General features: G+C 38.6%; 1 protein-coding gene across 6 annotated transcripts in view; it reads left to right on the top strand.

The window, feature by feature from the left end:
* Ahcyl2 (adenosylhomocysteinase like 2) overlaps window positions 1-19,158 on the top strand; it is a 187,016-nt gene that overhangs the window by 118,665 nt on the left and 49,193 nt on the right. Inside the window, exons 1-3 of one of the 6 annotated variants that reach the window (XM_048786941.1) lie at window positions 5,842-6,017; window positions 6,190-6,271; window positions 14,256-14,364. In XM_048786941.1, coding sequence (XP_048642898.1) covers window positions 6,215-6,271; window positions 14,256-14,364 — 166 coding nt within the window. In that variant the 5' untranslated portion in view covers window positions 5,842-6,017; window positions 6,190-6,214. Of the gene's footprint in view, window positions 1-5,841; window positions 6,018-6,189; window positions 6,272-10,523; window positions 10,817-14,252; window positions 14,365-19,158 lie in introns of those variants that run through there. The other 5 variants (XM_015493839.2, XM_048786940.1, XM_048786939.1 and 2 more) reach the window with 5 other exon arrangements.

Genomic DNA, 19,158 nt, shown 5'->3' with positions numbered 1-19,158 from the left:
CTCCTCACCACACACCAGCAATTCCTGCATACCTTTTACCTTTTCATTTAAGGGGAGCTTTTCTGGTGCTATGCCCCCAACACAGGTCATTGGTTCCCTTGCAACATACACTCCCTTAGAACCCTGTACTGACATTATCATTTTCACAATTGTATTGTAATTACTAACTTAATTGCATCTCTCTAGACTTTAAACATCATAAAGGCTGAGACTATCTATAAGGTTCTTGGGACATGGTAGGCACTAATAAATATTTATGGTTTTATTAATGAATTCACCATATATAGAAGAAAAGATAGATTTGGGTATGTTCGTAAGAAGAATGTACATGTTATAATTATTAATAATAATAGTAAATTTTAATTATCACTGACAAGTTCCAGGAACTGTTCTGAGTGCTTTTTGTATATCATTTGCTCCTCTCAGTAATCCTAAAAGGTCAATACTCTTAATTTCCTTTGTTTTACAGATGAGAAAACAGAGGCACAAGGTTACCCAATTAATAAGTGGTGATTCAACCAGGTAGTCTTGTATTACTCTGCTATATCTAGTTTTGGACAAGATAACTTCTTGGCACCAGCCTTTTTTAAAATTTATTTTGAGACAAGGCCTCACTAATGTCCAGGCTGGACTTAAACTTGCAATCCTTCTTCCTGCCTCAGCCTCCCAAGGTGCTGGTATTACAGGCATGTGCCACCACTCCCAGATACATACATACATACATATATGTATATATATATATATATATTTCTTATTTAATCTTTATGAAGTTCTTTCTCCTCTCCTTCCCTTTCCCACTGTTCTCAGTTCCCCTTTCCTTGTAAATGCTTAGTATTTATTTTCCTCTTAATCCCCTTTTTCTTATACTCTCTTTTTCTTTTCCTCCCTACCTCTCTCCTCACCCTTCCCTCTTTCCACCATCATCATTGTGTTGTGCAGTCCTTACTCTTCCCCCTTCCCTTTGCAGGGGTGGGGTGGTGGGGGGAGTCTTTTTAGAAACAATGTAAGGTGTTTTTATTCTGTTTTACAAATGAGAAAACAAAGGCTCAAAAAAGTTGTGTAGTTTACTTGAGGATACACAGCTGATAAGTCCTAGAGCTCACCTTCAAACCAGTCTATCAAACTTTAAGCCTGTGGTCTTTACTGGTAAAGATCCATGCTGAGTCTAATGTGCCTAAAGTGTGTGAGTCTTTTAATCAGTGAGGAACTGAGAGGTAAGATGCCTAGTTGAAGGGGGTAGGGAGATTTGAGGCCTAGCTGGCAATTCCAGCCAGCTAGGTTAGAAACTTTGGCCTCTGTAATAAGCTGTAACTTGGGTGACTAAAGAATGGTTACTATCATTTCTTATGGCCTGAGAGAAAATAGATGGATTAGAAATATTAAATGTTAGGACTGGAAAGAACCAGTTCTAACCTTCCAGTTCAGCCTCTCCCCTCCCTCTCACTTATAGTGAGGAAACCAAAGAAGAGAGTAGTCAGGTGACTTGCCAAAGTCTAATAAAACCATTAGTGACAAGCCAGGAATAGAGGACAGGATTACATTCTTGTATTCTTTGCATTGTGCCTTATGACTCCCTAGGATCCAGATTCATCACCTTTCATTTAAAACTGTTCTACTGTGTTAGTAACTTCTTCACTGCCTGGTTCTTTTTCTATCTTTGACTTCTGGAAATAGTAGATTTTCGTGCTTTCTCCTTCAGTTCTGAGCATGTACTCACTCTGACTTTGGATCATCTGACACACTCTCAATGATGATCCCACTCTCAAGTCACCATTGGTAGGAACTGCTGGCATACAGGACTTTGAGCTGGTTTTGGAGTTAAAATGACATTCTTCTGAGCTGCTCACTCACCCAGACAATTTTTGCAAAGCAAAAGGTTGTAGGGGCTGGTATAGTTAGTACAACTTTTTTGTTGAAATTACTAACTCCTCCTTTAATCATTTAAGGTGTTATAATCTCATGCACTGGTCTCACTCTTGCTCTGGCTGTAGGTATGTCTTGTAGGGCACATTATGGTAAATGGAGTTTTACTGGAGGTGGAGGGCGGGGGGCAATGGTAGAGTGTTTGTCTAGCCTGCATGAAACCCTGGGTTTGATCTCCAGCCCTACAAAAACAACCAAAAAAAGAAATTGTATTGGAAGCAAGTTTATAACTAGCACTTATGTCTAGACCTCATGCCTTACTCAGTCCCTGTCAGTAAATGGACCTTCAGTTCTCAAATGTAACCGCTGATATTTTATGTTCATTTCAGAATCAGTACAGAAAGATGTAGTGAGGTTGCAGCTTTCAAATGAAGTGTATTTTAGTTGAAACCTATACTAAAAAAAAAAATGCAATTAAGTTAACATTTAGCTTAGCCTACCAAAGTGATATTTTTTTCCTTTAGTTGTTGATAGATCTTTTTTTTTTAAAGAGAGAGAGAGAATTTTTTAATATTTATTTTTTAGTTTTCAGTGGACACAACATCTTTATTTTATTTTTATGTGGTGCTGAGGATCGAACCCAGCGGCCTGCGCATGCCAGGCGAGCGTGTTACCGCTTGAGCCACCTCCACAGCCCTAGATCTTTATTTTATTTATTTATCCATGGTGCTGAGAATCGAACCCAGTGCCTCACACATACAAGGCAAGTGCGCTACGGCTGAGCCACAGTCCCAGCCCATAAAGTGATATATTTTAATTGTGCTTATTTTTTAATTCCTAATCCTGGTTTCTTTAGAAGTCACTTTCTTCCAGGATTTAATACTACCATGAAAGCAACCATTTTCTATAATACTTTACAAATCAGTATATAGAGAATATGAGATTGCCAATATGTAGTAATTTGCTGATTACTGAAATATATTATTTTAAGGATTGGGCTCCACATTAGCAGTAACATAGACTTTGGATTTGATATGTTCTTAGAAGCATTATGATGTAGCTCAAGCAATGGAAAATGGATTATATGTTACTACAGAAATAGTGTTATAATTAAGGATTAAAACCCTACCCTGGACTAACCATCAAATAAGTCATACCTGTGGTCAGTAATGTAACTAGCTATATAAACATAAAATCACATTGCAGAGCCTATAAAATAAACATATTGAATATGTTGAGTTATGCAAGGTGCCCCAGAGTACAAAGTATACGAAATTTTAAAACATGGTTGATCATTTCTTAAGCTTCTATTGTGTCAGGCACTGTAAGCAAAGTGAAGTTGCTATGCCCCTGAAGAGCCTGGAGTCAGGCAAGAGATAAATACCTGTTCACAGTGACTGTGATATGAGGAAGGGTAAGAATAATGATGTAGCCAAAGAACAGTGTTAGAGGTGCAGCAGGAAGAGAAAACAGCAAATGTGGAAGTAAGGAAGCTGTGGTCACAAAGGAGCTCTTGAGCAAAACACCAGAGTCATGTCAAGATACAGAAAGCTGTATCCTATTATCCTATTTTTAAGGTCAGGTTTCATAGTAGAGCTGTCATTTCAGGTGAACCTTGGAGAATATGAATAAGCAAAGATGATGGATATGAAGACAGAAACCAATGCATTTTTATTTGAGAAAGTAGCATTGGAACATCCATTGAGGTGGTGAAGGACGGCATAGGAATGATAAAATTAAGAGATATCATTAAGTCCTTAATGTAGCCTACTTAAATCGTTGCATCAATCTTGTGAGATGACTATAGTTATTTCCACCATACAGATTAGAAAACTGGAGGGATAGAGAGATTAAATAAGTAGCAGCACAGGATTCTAACCCAAGTCTGTCATTCCAGAACCTGTGCTCATGGCTGTCATACTGTATAGTCTTTACTCTCAGGAAATAGCAAGTAATCCTGGAGGATAGAGTATATTTAGAGTGGTATGTAGTGAAAGATCATCTCGGAAAGGATTTTTAGAATCCTTTTTAGGAGGCAGTGGAAATGAACAGAGAGGGATAGCAGAAAGTCTTGGAGGAGGAAGGCTCAGAAATAATTGGCAATGATTAGGGTCATGGGGAAAGAGGAAAATCAAAGAGGACTGAGGTTTCATATCTGATTGAGGGAGCAATGGCATCATTAGCATAAATAGAAAAGTGAAAAATGGAAGGAAAGATGGAGGAATAATTTTGATTTTAGACATGTTGCATTTAAAGTACAGATGAAGTACACCGTTGGAAATTGGGTATCAGATGTGACTTTTCATTTGAAGAAGTTTGGATTTAAAGGAAGACCTGAGGACAATTACTGGAAGTTGCTGAGAGCTAAGACTCCATCAAAGTTGACACCCTGACCTCAGCAGGCTTTATCCTGTGCATCTCATCAGCCTGCTGTTTTTTTTTTTTTTTTGTTGTTGTTGTTGTTTTGTTGGATGGTTTAATTGTTTTTGTTTTTGCTTAATACTTGGGATTGAACCCAGGGATGCTCTACCATTGAGCTAGATCCCCAGCCTTTTTTATTTTTTATTTTGAGACAAGTTCTCACTAAATTGCCCAGTCTGGCCTCAAACTTGGCAATTTTCCTGCCTCAGCCTACCAGGCCATGAGGATTATAGGTGTGCACCATTGCACCTGGCTCTGATCAGCCTTCTGTATCTTGACATTACTGTGGTTGCTTCACTCAAGAGATTTGTTACCACAGCTTCCTTACTTCTATCTCTGCTGTTTTCTCTTCTTACTGCACCTGCTCTCTACGCTCCCTGTAATCTCTAATCCCTGACACCTGTGTGTGTACCTGGTCCAACAGTCCTGTTCTGTTTTCACTTGCCTTTCTCTGTAGTTTATACCTCTCATCAGTCATTTGAATTCTTCCCTCTCTGGCATCTTTTAATACCTCTTCAGAGCCTTGATATTACTGTCCTCCCTTCCGTTCCATATCCAAAGAGCTATTCTCTTAACCAGTGATAGCCCTAAAAGGGAATGAACCTAAAATCATAATTATGACATTATGACTCTCAGCTCCAAAGAAATTGTCATCTGCAATGGGAATTACACAAGACTCTCTGGTGCTCATAGAGCCAAAGCAGGCCTGTCTTGTTTTGTCTTCTTGGGCTCCCTTGTGTCTGAAATCTATGGTAGGATTTTTCCATGTGTGTGTATATGTGTGTGTATGGCATTGGGGATCAAACCCAGGGCCTTGAGCATGCAAGGCAAGTGCTCTACCACTCTTATTGGATAATATACTTGGGAATAGAGTCGAATCACCTTTTTACTAGTTATATCTTATTTCCCAACTTCTGAGATATTTAGAGAGGAAGGAGCTGGTGTGGAGACACAAAGTGGAAGGAACTTCTGAGATCCTTTAAGGTAATAAATAGTTCTAGGGCTATCAGGTTGGCATCCTGTTTCTTCCTGATAACAGAACCGTGAATAAAAACTAGCATGAATCTTGGCTGGGAACCTGGCCCTCCTGTAAACAAACCCATGCTGTGGTGGCTCCTCACTGACCTTGCTGTGTAGCAGCACCATGCTGTTTCTATAGCTCTAGGCTCTTAGACCTTTGTGTACATTGTACAGGGAGCCAGCAGAGGGAGTAGTGGCCCCAGAACTTTCTTCAGGCCCTCTAAGAAGTTTTGATTTTGCAAAAATGTCTTCCCTGCCTCCATCTGAATTTCCCATGAAGTAAGAATTTAACTTGAGATATGCCAGAGCATGGTGCCAGACCCCTAGTGGGAGCAGGTGGGGAGCTTTTGCATAGCTATTTGAACTTGAAAGCCATAAGGAACTCTGATTTCAAGGAAACGCCTGTTTACTGTACTGATTCAAATCTAGCAGCTCTTGAGAAATGGGAGCGCCTTCTTGACCTCGATCTGTATTGATCTTGGTATCAGCACCTCTAGTGACGTGTCCTTAGGGGCGGGAGAAAATTAACCAGTGCCTTATACACAGGGAAGAAGGAAGACAGTTTGTTGCTGCAGAAAGTCCCCACTGGGGAGGTGGGGTAGAGTGTTTGGGTAGCACTAAACAGAGTGCCCTGAAGGAAGTACAGTGCCAGGGTGCAGAACTTTGCACCGCTCTGGTTTTGAATCCGAAGCAGAAGGCTTTGAAGCTGGCTGGTAAGGGATTTGTTAGGCAGTTGACTAAAGATTTTGATTTGAATAGGAGGCTTCTGTGAAAGGGGATGCGGTTTCTCCTGGTCAGTGACCTTCTGAATCACCAGGTTTGGGTCTGCTTTGGGGCCCTCAGATAACCCTGGCATTTCCAAACCAGCTTTCCCTTTTGCTTCAGGACATATCTTACCCAAGCCTGCACAATGGAGAAGTGGGACGGTAATGAGGGTACCTCAGCTTTTCACATGCCCGAGTGGATGGTGAGTTTGGTTGCTTTGTTTTTCCTTCTGTTTCTTTATAATGAAAGACAACCTTTTCTGACAGGTGACAGTAACACTTGTAAGAAGCTCCGTCAAGATCTGTAGTTGGGAAAACAGTTATTGTTCTAACTTCTGATTAGTTCCTATGCACTGGTTCACCCCTGTTTCTTAATTACTAGTGAAGCTGGGAAAGGAAGGTTGAGAGCCTCCTGGCCAGAGACCACATGGATTGTTAGCTGTCTCCATGGTGGGCGGGGGCTGGCCCGCTGTTGCTGCTGGCCTACTGCATGGGTCCTGTTGTTCTGTGATTGCTTCTGATGCTTAATTTCTTATGGGGATAAAGAAAATGAGTAGCGAGGGAGGGCAAAAAAAATGCAGCCCTTATAAAATTGGTGCTCTCTCAAGTGTCTGAAAAGATTTAAAACATTTCTTCCCTTCCTGCCTATTTTTTTGCAGTCAAAACCCTTCTCCAGCTATTTTTTATATGTGTATTTCTACAAGGCAGGAATTATACTTCTCTTGGTACAGTTCTTCAAAATATTGTATTTGCCTGATAGTTTAAATAGAGTGCTTACAAAGATTTACTTGTTGATAAAAAATAGCACATAAAATCTAATCTTCTGGATTCAATTACAGCTTTTACTAAAAATTTTGTATGTTCCTAACTGGTTTTCTCTACATTTAGTCTGATTTCTTGCATCCTATATGTGTATTTTTCTATGGTAAATGGTTAGACTCTCTACAACATATTCAGAGTTTAAGTGCTTATGGAATTACGGACTTGAAGAATAACCATTGACAATGAGACTGGATATGTAGTAAACCTAACAGAGGCCAACAGGGAAACTGATGCTGTTATCCTTATCTCTGTGCCCCCCCCCCATTGAACCCAGGGGTGCTTTACCATTGAGTTATATCCCCAGTTGTTTTTTATTTTTTGTCTTTTTTTTTTTTTTTTTTGGGAGACAGGCTCTCACTAAGTTGCTTAGGACCTAAATTGCTGAGGCTGGCTTTGAACTTGAGATCTTCCTGCCTCAGCCTCCCAAGTGGTTGGGATTACAGGCATGCTCTGTTGTACCCAATTCTGGTAACCAGTTTTTTGTTTTTGTGTTTTGTTTTTTTACCGTTTTGTTTGTTTTTGTTTTGGTCATTTTTTTAATCTTTAGACCATTATCAATAACCAGAAGGGGGAGCAAGAAATTTGATTTTCTTAGAGGAGGGACCACAATAAGATATTAAACTATTAAACTATTTCTATAAAGGAATATTACAGAAGAATTTTGCTGAACATAAGTGTGCCAATTCAGAATCAATAAAAACTTTATACTAACTCATATGGCTGTAAAGAATAGTCCTCACCGTTTTACCTGCTGACACTTGCCCTCGAGAGGAGTTTCTCCTGCACTTTTGTCCATTTACTATTATATTTACAGGAACAGGAAAACTGCCCTAAAAGAATTATGACTGTTGCTTAAAGGATATGACCTGGGTCTTCCTAGTTTTTAGAGAACATTTTAAAATAAAGCATAGCTGTACTCTTTTTATTTTTTTAATTTCTCTCATTTATCAATTTTTTGTCCCTTCTCTCCCAAAAACCAGGAAGATACCTTTGATCAGTAGTTTTTGAACAAGAATGAGAAGCAGTAGGGAGGGGCTTGTTGTCAGTAATGCAGATGTTTCATTTGCTATCTTTTCTTTACCAAAGCCTTTTGAGGCTTTCTTTTAGATACTGCATAAGTCATTAACTTCTGACCTGTTCTGAAAGTGCTTCCTTGGGCTGCCTGGCAGAAAACCTTTGAGTGTATTACCTGTAGATTCCAGACTTTATCTGTGAACTGTCCTAGTGTCTTTTAATCCCCAAGAGAAAACTCTGGAGCCAACTCTTCTGTTTGGCCAAAACATCAAGTTAAGAAAGTTTTAACACAAGTCAGTCTGACTTACATCCCAGACCACACATTAGTGTAATAAACTTCCCTCAGAGGCGATCCCACCACCAGAGGAAACGCAGAAACCTCCAGAACCTCCTTTCAGGAGGAACATTCAGGAGAGGTGAATCTCAGCACCTCCCTTTGATAATAATCACCAGCAAGGGCTGGGCTTGAGTGCTCAGAGCGCTCGCCTAGCATGCATGAGGCACTGGGTTTGATCCTCAGCACCTTCATAAATGTAAAATAAAGATATTGTGTCCACCTAAAACTTAAAAAATAAATATATTTTTAAAAATAATAATAATCACCAGCAAAAAGGGACTTGCTCAAGTCCACACACAGCAGCTGATGGTACTCACATCAGATTCCCAGCAGGAATACAGGCAAGGATGAAGCGTGAAGAACCCCAAACTTAAGAACTGACAAAGTAGACCTTTGAGGTGATGTTCCATCAGCCACCGGAAAACTGCTGGAGCTTCTCTGCTCCTCAGCTATTTTCACGTGAAGGATTTTCTTAGCTTTGTTCAGCAATTTTACTCCTGAAATGTTGGGAAATGTAGTCCTTCCAAACATTGTCTTTATTAATATGTTTTACTTCCTCCAGAAATCTTTAGTTCCTATGTCAGGTAAAATACCTTGTCTTATGTACATAGAGGTCAGCAACAATCCTTTTTTTTTTTTAATGTGTTTACATTTTAATATTTTTCTCCTCCCACCGAGTCTGTCTGTAGTGCTTAGTACTTTTCCATGTGAAATCTGGTTGAGACTTTCTTGAGTACAGAGCCAGCTCACTATTCTTTCCGCTAAAAGGAATCCCTTTTGTAGGCAAAATTGCTCATTTAGCTTGAAAGGGAAAGAAGTCTTGAAGAATATTTGAACCGTTTCTACTTAGGAAGCAAGACAAAAACCATTAAGGTATCTGGTAATTGGTGGTAGTGGTAGCTTGACTACAGCCCTCAGTCAGGATCAGTACTTACAGCAGGGACTCGTTAGAGAAACTGATGAAACTGCAGTCTCTCCCAAGGAAACCACAAATTTTGCATACTCTTTTAGGGGATTCTAGACATCTATAGATTCTAAGTTAAAAACCTTGGTCCTTAGAGAATAGAAATATTTATATTTTAGACTTAGATATCATGTGGTCTTCAAAACCTTCTTATATTACCTTATTTTATTGTGTTTTAGCATACATTTGAAGTTAGGTGAAATAAGTATTATTTCCCCTAATTTATAAATGAGCATTACAGATATTAAGATACAGCTATGTATTTAAAAAGAAACTCATTGTTTCTTTTAGCCTGATCCTCTGCAGGGTAAATAGATCTTCTGTTCTCCCCAAGAATCTGGTTTTCCTTTTGGTGTTGGGGATTGAATCCAGGGGCACTTTACCACTGAGCTACATTCCTACCCCTTTTCATTTTTTAGTTTGAGACAGATTCTTATTTGCTGAGGCTGGCCTGGAACTTGTAATTCTCCTGCCTCAGCCTCTTGAGTTTCTGGAATTATAGGCATGAGCCACCACCCTGACTCATTTTTTTGTTTTTTGAGACAGGGTCTCCTCAAGTTGAAGCTTTCCCTCTCCTTCTCCTTCTCCCCACCTGTATCTCTGCAACAATCAGTGTAGCTTTCCTATTTATTCACTGGGTCCCATTCAGAATCAAATAAACAATGTGCTTCTTTTCCTGTTTGAGTCTTTATTTGGCATGTAATAAGGTGGTTGTGATTCTGAGGAGTTGAGATCAGAAATTCTTTGTAGTCACACCTTCCAGGAAACACACTTTTTTTTTTTTGAAAAAAAAGCAAATTGGGCCACCCAGTGCCAAATCAGCAACAATCTTGAGATGGGACCAGAAACTAAATGTTGAAACATGAGGATACACAATTAAATGTAAATAAATGGAATGAGAAAGTTGATTTCCTTGGTGATAGAACTGAAACTAGTGTCCCCTGTTTGGCTAATCCAAAGACAGAGTGCAGAATAGGGGCTGCTGAGCACTTGGCACCATTAATTTTTTTTTTCCCTTACTCTCAATAAATTCCCTCATTGTTTTAGTGTCTCTGTAGTTAATTTTTTTCTAATGAGACTAGGTTAACTAAAATCATCTGACATGGAAAAGGAGGAGGTAAGGTTAAAAAAGAACCTAATTAGCAAGTTAATTATAGCAGGCAAAAAAGCACACAGGTTATATAAATAAGCTATTGTTATACACGTGCAAGTTGGGCCTTGTCAAAGGAGTTGTTAAGGTTTAGAGGTCAGAGGATCCTTGTAATTAGGTGTTCAGGAAAAAATAATAATAAAAGCAAAACAGCTAAAACAGTTAACAGAATTAGAAATGGCTGATGAGCCACTAACAGAACTGCCTTATTATATTGGGGGTGTAATGCTGACGGGGTATTGGAGCTGCTTCAGGGATTCCAAGGAAGGTTAGCACCCCCACACCAAAAAAAAAAAAAGCTAGCTGGAACCAGAGCCAACAGAATTGCTGATGAGGAAAGTTTAAAGGCCTGGCCACAAGGGTCCCTGAACCAAAGAGGTGGCAGTGGGGCTGGTAATTTCACTATGCTGAGCAGCAAGAAGAAATATATTGTCAATGGCAACTCTGGGATTAAAGCCCAGGTGAGGCTAAGCTTTTATTTACCAGTTTTGCTGCTCCTGTAGCTATTACTTACTGTCCAAGGCTAGCTGCTTCTACTTTCCTTCTCCTCCTGTCCTGCTTTTGTCCCTCCGTTGAACAGTGAACTACCTCTTTCTTAACAACCTTTTCCCTCCCTTGCCTTGCTGCCTGTTGGAATTAGGCAGTGTTCTCCAAGATGAAAAAGGAGGCTTACCTGAAAGGACTCTGGTTTCAGATGAGGTAAGAAAGTCAGGGGTAAAATCTACCAAAGTACTACACCTGGGGTGGGCAGATAGATGATTGTATAACAAAATGGACTGTTGAGTGAGGAATATAATGGTGCTTAACCATTGAAGAGGGGCACGCATCAGGTGTGACCTACTGAACTCATGTGTTCTGGTTATCAGCAAAAGATAAACATCTATTTCTTGAGAAAATTGTATAATTTAACAATATATAAGTGGTTAGTTTCTAATATTATTCTGTCTTTGAAGAATTTGAATTCAATATCTAATCAGTAAGCAAGAACCCTGTGTTCTAAATGCATAAAACCTACAAAGCCTATTCTTCAGCGCAAAAGACATCCTAAACTTGCTGTTGGGTGAAGGGATTACTCTGAATGTAAAGACGAAGAGAAGGGAACTCAGTTTAGGGAAACTGTTATGAGATGGCCGTATGGCTTAGTGTTACTGGGGTAAACAGTTGTGTACTTAGCCCAGTCCTACAAATCCTGAGAATGAAAGTGACTGACCCCCTCTAGTGGGTTGTGTGTGTGCACGCGTGCACTTGCTCTTAGGTATGTGTGCAGGTCTGTGGTTGGGATGGGCAATCATGTTGCATATCTGGGCATGGTTTCTCTGCTATTATTCTTTTTTGTTGTTGTACTGGGGGATTGAACCCAGGGAACTACCAGTTCTACCACTGAATTACATCTCCAGCCCTTTTATTTTATTTTATTTTATTTATTTATTTTTTGAGACACGGTCTACTAAGTTGCCCAGGGTGACCTGGAACTTTCAGTCCTCCTGCCTCAGCCTCCTGTGTCACTGAGGATTACAGGAGTGTGCCACCACACCGGCTATTTCTTATTATTTTATTTTTTTTAAGGGAACACAGCTGAGTTAGTGACTTAGCTTGGGCTTTGCAAAAATCAATTATTCCTTTTCCTAGATGGGCCTCTAAAAAAGAATAAAGACTATTACTCTCATGAATGAGATTGGTGAAATGGACACCAGAGTTTTGTTTTTTTTTTTTTTGTTTTTTTTTTTTAGAGAGGGGAGAGAGAGAGAGAGAGAGAGAGAGAAATTTTTAATATTTATTTCTTAGTTTTCAGCAGACATAACATCTTTGTTTGTATGTGGTGCTGAGGATCGAACCCAGGCCGCAGGCATGCCAGGCGAGCGCTCTACCGCTTGAGCCACATCCCCAAGCCCCCAACACCAGAGTTTTGAACCTGACTGCTGTCCACAGCTTCCCATCCTCCCTCTTCCCCTTCCCAGCTTTTGCCCTTAAAAATTACTTTAACTCTAGACTTGGCCTTTGCTTGTTATGTTTACTCAGTATTCAACCAAGTACAGACAGTGAAGAGTGCCAGAGGATATAAGGGTGAATAAGATACCCAGCCCCTGCCTTTGTGGAATCCATAATTTATAGAGAATACAGGTAGGTAGGTAGATAGTTACATTCAGTGTGCTTAGTGCTGTGCTAGAAGTACATGAAATTCATGTACATTCCTTGGGAGTACATAGAGTACTTTGTCCTTTTAGAATAAATTGCTACTTTAGCAAAATAATCAAATTTGATCTGATGTGATTCTGCAATCTGTATTTGGGGTAAAAATGGGAGCTCATAACCCACTTGAATCAAAGTGTGAAATATGATATATCAAGAATTATGTAATGTTTTGAACAGCCAACAATAAAAAATTAAAAAAAAAAAAATCAAATTTGTCATTTTTCATTTTGCAACAAGCATCTAATACAATGCATTTTCCCATTGCCGAAAACAATTTGAAGGTTTTATTTGTTGTTATCGCTATGGAAATGCTATGAATTCCCCTACAGAGGCAATGAATGCTAAGCTAATTCAATTTGGCTTGGCGCTGGCCCCCTCTATCTCAATACTTAAATGACTCAATAGTTACCTCTAACTACAGGAAGTATAGTCGTCAGTTGCTGCTTTCATTCTATTATACTGTATCTGTTCTGCTCATCAGGGGTCCATCTTTCCATCATTAAAGGGAGACTCAGTTGTCAGATCTTTGATTCTTTTCAGTAGACCTTCCTCAGTGCCACCTTTGGTCCAGAAGAATCTGAGTAATTATGTAAACACTTGGTAGGGGGAAAAAAGGTTATTAAATGAATAAATGATGTAGCTTTGATTTGTGAAGTATTAAAAAGTATCAGCTCAATTGTCAGAGATAGAGATTAAAATTTTTGTAAGAAAGTCATTGTCAGATATTTTCCAATTGCATCCTACAGATTATGATGTGGGGTTTATGTATATTCAGCTCAATTATCCACTGTTTCTACATCTGTTATGTTACAGTTAATAAATGATCAAGTTTGTGGCTTTTAGGTACTTTATGATACCAAACACTAAAAATAATAAATGTTTATTTACTAGTTGGTATAGCTAACTAATATATTTTAGAAAGTCTAAATTAAAATATCTACCCACAAGGGAGTGAAAAGAATACTGAAATGTAGAAGTGGGGGTATAGCGTGGATTTATTGAATCTCATGCTGTTTCAGTTTACATGCATTGTCTCATTTAATTTTGTCTAAAACCTGTGAGGTGAGTACTTTTATGTCTGTTGTATTTATGGGAAAAAGAGAAAAACATCTTGGCCAATATCACACAGCTTAATGAGTGGCATGGCCAGGATTTCAGTGCAGTTCCAGAATGTTCTGTCTGGATAAAAAGCCTTTTTCAAAGTTTGATGTGCCATTAATTTCCTGAGAATCTTGAAACCTGGATCTTGGTAATTTTCTCATCTAGAAATATAGAAGGGTTTAGATGTATGGATAGTCTTTTAAGATTCTTCTCAGCTTTAATTTTCAGTGAAATTATAGAAGGGATTTCTAAATATGACTCAACTTACTAAAAATTCATTTTAAACAAAACATTCTTTTCTCCTTTTCATTTTTTGGTAACAGTTTCATTGTAAAAAGTATTATAGTTATAGAGTGGATCAGATATTTAAATTTAATAGAAATATAGTAGGTGAAGAGTGAAAAATTACTCTTTTCTCCAAAGAGTCTTAATATTCCAAATATGCACTATTCAGCTTAATGAAATATTCTGAATATTCTGAAATTTTCAGATAAGTGCAGGGAAGGTAAAATAATAATGAGTAATAACAACAACAACAACTTTGAATTGCTGTCTCAAAATAGAGGTTCTTTTTCTTTATATAACTAGGATTCTTCTTCTTAGCAGATCCAGTTTGCTGACCAGAAGCAAGAATTCAACAAGCGTCCCACCAAAATTGGACGTCGCTCTCTCTCTCGTTCCATTTCTCAGTCATCTACTGACAGCTATAGCTCAGGTGAGTACTGAGCTGCCATGAACCCACCTATCAAGGCCAATAGGTGTACAACAGACCTTCCCCCCATCCAAGGCTAACTGTGCTTGCTGTTGCCTGTGTCTTGAATAAATATTTAGAATCGACATTTAAACCAAAATTTGGGATGGAATCTTTGGATTTCCCTTGGGAATTCAGGGTGGAAATTCACAGAGGCCCTCTCTTCCAGTAGAGGCAGAGAGGGTCACTAAGGAAATTAAGTTCTTTGATCCACTCCGAAGGATGGGAGTATGCAGTTCACTGATGATGACCTTCATTGAATAGCATGTATAAAGACTTTGTTTTTTCCATCTTTTGGGGGGAAAAAAAAGTTTCCCAACCTTCCATCTGGTACTTGCAAATTAAAGGGGAAACCTCAGTTACTCCAATGAACAATGAAAACATTGTAGCTAGTTCAAGCAGTGGGCCCTTTGTCTTTTCTCCAGAGCTGTGACATTGTAGTTCTTGTTACTTCTTCCTTTGCAGCGGCATTAATTCAAGTATATGTGCTCTGGGGCCAAGTTATGATTTAATGCCATATGAGCTATTACTATATAGACCCCTGGAAGGTAAGGGCCATTTGTGTAGTGGTACCCAGTATGAGTCTGATCTAGTATGGGACTCTTTTATTTTTGCTTTGTGGTAGAATGGGGTAGGGAACTGAGAGTTTGCCTTAGTTATTGCTTCTTCACATTATAAATAGTAATATTCATTAGAAAAATTTTATCATGACTCGAAATTTTATTCTTCATATATATGGGAAAGTAATATTTGTTACATAAAGTTAAAGAAGGATTGTTTGGAAGCTGTAGCTTTAAGGTTAAGTAGATTGTTATTTACAACCTTTTTTTTTTTTTTTTGGTACCTGGGATTGAACTCCGGCAAACACTGAGCCACATTCCCAGCCCTATTTTGTATTTTATTTAGAGACAGGGTCTCACTGAGTTGTTTAGCACCTCAATGTTGCTGAGGCTGGCTTTGAACTTGCGATCCTCCTGATTCAGCCTCCTGAGCCTCTGGGATTACAGGCATGCGCCACCGCACCTGGCCTTATGTACACACTTTTTTGTTGTTATTGTTTATTTATTTATATGTGGTGCTGAGAATCGAACCCAGTGCCTCACACATGCTAGGCAAGTGCTCTACCACTGAGCCACAACCCCAGCCCATGACCACACTTTTAATTTTTCTTTTTTACTGTATTCCCACAATAACTGTGACATAAATGCCTATGAGTTTTCATAGAAAAATACAGAGTTTCATACTGTCTTACTGCACTAAAATAAACAGTTGAAAAATTCATTAACTGGTTAACATAACTCTAGAAGCCATAAAAAATGTGAAAATGGGAATTGTAAAATATGTGCACATTATCTAAAGATCAACGCTAACGCTGGGTATGGTGATGCATGGTGGCACCCACCTGTGATCCCAGCTACTCAGCAGGCTAAGGCATAAGGATTTCAAGTTCAAGGGCAGCCTGGACAATTTATTGAGAACCTGTCTCAAAATAAAAAGGGCTGGGGAGGTAGCTCAGTAGTAGAATACCCCTCAGTTCAATCCCCAGTAAGCTCCCCACCACACACATATGCAAAAGGTGGATGATAAATAATGATACTTTTAACTGCAGTATAGTATCTTCCTTACACAACTAGATCCACATATCTATCTGTGTTCCTGCAGAGGAAACCAATGCCTGCCTTCTCATTCAAGTCCTATGTTCAGAGAGGGTACTTACCAAATATCTCTGTACCTAAAAGAATGTAGATGATACCCTTGGTTTCTAATATCATTGGTGAATGATATTAAACTGGTGTCAACCTGATAAACTTGGACCTTTATATATATAAAATCTGTTTTAGTTATAGGTGGACACATACCATTATTTTATTTATTTTTACATGGTGTTGAGGATTGAACCCAGTGCCTCACCTGTGCTAGGCAAGTGCTCTACCACTGAGCTATAACCCCAGTTCTCTAAACTTTGACCTTTTAGATTGAACTATATGAAACTGCCATATTTATAGCTTAAAAGTTGTCAATATACCCATTTAAGGATATTAAATTTGGGAACAGGGAGTGAAAACATCCTGGAGCTGGGGATATAGCTCTGTTGTTGAGTGCTTACCTCGCATGCACAAAGCCCTGGGTTCAGTCCCCAGCACCAGAAAAAGAAAAAAAAAAAAAATCCTGGAGATGAAAAAGATTTTAAAGATATAATTCACTGGATTGCTGAAATTGCTTCTGTGGCATCTCTGGCAAATGTCCATCTGGCCTCTTTGGGAACATTTTAGATGATAGGGTGTCTCCTTGCTTCATTTATTTATTTATTGTCTGATGAACTCTTAAGTAATTTCTGGAATTTAAAGATTTTAATTAGAAATAAAACTCAGCATCTTTTATTGCTTGAGTTAGGAGGCATCCCAGTAACCTGCTCATCTGGATGCATTCTAGATTTTCTTTTTTTTTTTTTTTTTTTTTTTAAAGAGAGAGAGAGAGGCAGAGAGAGAGGGGGAGAGAAACTTTAACATTTATTTTTCTGTTATTGGCAGACACAACATCTTTGTTTGTATGTGGTGCTGAGGATCGAACCCGGGCCGCACGCATGCCAGGCGAGCGCGCTACCGCTTGAGCCACATCCCCAGCCCTAGATTTTCTTTTTAAAAGCGAATCTATGCCCATAATATTCCAGATGTGATTGATCTAATCCACAGGAAGTATTACCTCCTTAAACTTAATGCTTTAAAAATGAAACCTAATGGGGAATGATATTGACCAAATTGTGTGCATGCATGAATATGTAACAACAAATCCCATCATTATGTACAATTGTAATGCACTAATAAAAAGTGTGGGAAAAAATAAAATCTAAGATTATGTTTTCTTTTAGCAGCTACATCACACACATTGTTACTTCATTTTTGGTTTTGGTTTTGTTTTCTTCACACAGTCGTTAATCCCTTTGTAAACAAAATCTGAAGGAAGAGGTATACTGCCTTGATTCTTATACTGGGAGTTAGGATAGACCCCATTTCTAGTTTCTGATCCATGTTTGCCTTATTAGGTGATATTGGAAAACTCGTGCATCCTGGCACATTCATAACTGAGCCAGTGGTACAGATGAGGTAGTACAGAAAGAGCTCTGTGCCCATCAAGTGAGCCAACAATAATAGAATCTACTCACAGCTTTCTGAATTTGAGAAGATATGCAAATGCATATCAATAAGAACTTGAGGCCCTTTTTAGCATGCTTTATAATTTAAATGACTACAGAAATCAACATTGGAGAACCCCCAAAACTAATCCTTGGACCTCTTCCCTTCTTTGTTTATATTCTCTCCCTAAGTGAATTCAGTCTTAGAGTTTTAAATACTCAATCAATTGGTGTTTGATTCTCTCATTTTATCTCCTACTAAAATCTACCCCCTACACAATGACTGTATATTCACCTGCCCGCTCAGCCTTTCACTTAGATGTTTTATAAACATCTCAAACCTCCCATACCTTAAAAACTGAGTTTCTTAGTTTCTTCTTTACCCATCTTCAGTCTATTTGACATGGAGCCAAATTTGTTCTTTTAAAATGTCAGGTTAGGGGATGGGGTATAGTTCAATGGTATAGCTCTTGCCCAACATATGCAAGGCTGTGGGTTCTATCCCCAGCACAATAATAAAATAAAATAAATATAAGGCCTAACGTTCTTACAATGGCTTAAAGGGCTCCATACCATCCAGCTTCCCATTGTGTTTCTTATCATATCTACTTCTCCAAAACTCTCTCCTCCCATAATTGTTCGGTCCCCTCCAACCATAGTAGCCAACCTCCTTATTATTATTTTGAAAAATGCCAGTCACTGTCCTGCTTCAAAACCTTTGCATTTGTTGCCTGCCTAAAAAGTTGTTTTTTTTTCCCCCCAGATATATGAGTGGCTGGCTATCTTGCCTCCTTCAGTTCTTCACCAAATATCACCTTCACATTCAGGCCTATCCTGGCTATTCTTTTAAAATTTTATACATCATAGTGACCATGGTTAATAACAATGTATTATTATGTTATGTTCTTGGGTGGAGGGCAAGGAGGTACCAGGAATTGAACCCAAGGGTACTTAACCTCTGAGCCATCCACAGCCCTTTTTTATTTTTTGAGACAGGGTCTCACTATGTTGTTTAGGGCCTTGCTAAATTGCTGAGGCTGGCCTTGAACTTTCAATCTTACTGTCTCAGCTTCCTGAATCACTGGAATTATAGTTGTGCCTCATCAGCCTGGCTTATGTTCTTCAAAATTTCTAAGAAAGTAAATTTTAAGTGTTCTTACCACAAAGCAAGCTTGTGAGATGAGGCATATGTTAATTAGTTCTGTTGAGGCACTCCACAATATATACTTTTTTAGAACATCATGTTGTATCCAATAAATGCAATATATAAAATTTTGTCAATTAAAAATTAATCATATAGTGTACAATTAGTGACTTGAAAAATTGTGCTCTGGGGTTGGGGTAGTGGCTCAGCAGTAAAGTGCTTGCCTAGCACATGCGAGGTGCTGGGTTCGAGCCTCAGCACCACATAAAAATAAGTAAAATAAAGATTAAAAGAAAAAAAGAACTTAAACACAGAACTTTGACTTTAAACCTTATTCCCTCGTGCCCTTTACATTTAAAAAAAAAAAATTATCCTCTATATGTGTAATATGAGATGAATTGCATTCTGCCATGGTGTATAACAAATTAGAATAAATAAATAATAAAAATTAATTATATGTAAATGTTGTACAATCACCTCA

This window comes from Marmota marmota, unplaced genomic scaffold (assembly GCF_001458135.2).
Source record: "Marmota marmota marmota unplaced genomic scaffold, marMar, whole genome shotgun sequence".
Classification (NCBI taxonomy): Eukaryota; Metazoa; Chordata; class Mammalia; order Rodentia; family Sciuridae; genus Marmota; species Marmota marmota.
The sequence above is the reverse complement of the archived record's forward strand: the minus strand, read 5'-3'. Positions and strand labels throughout refer to the sequence as shown.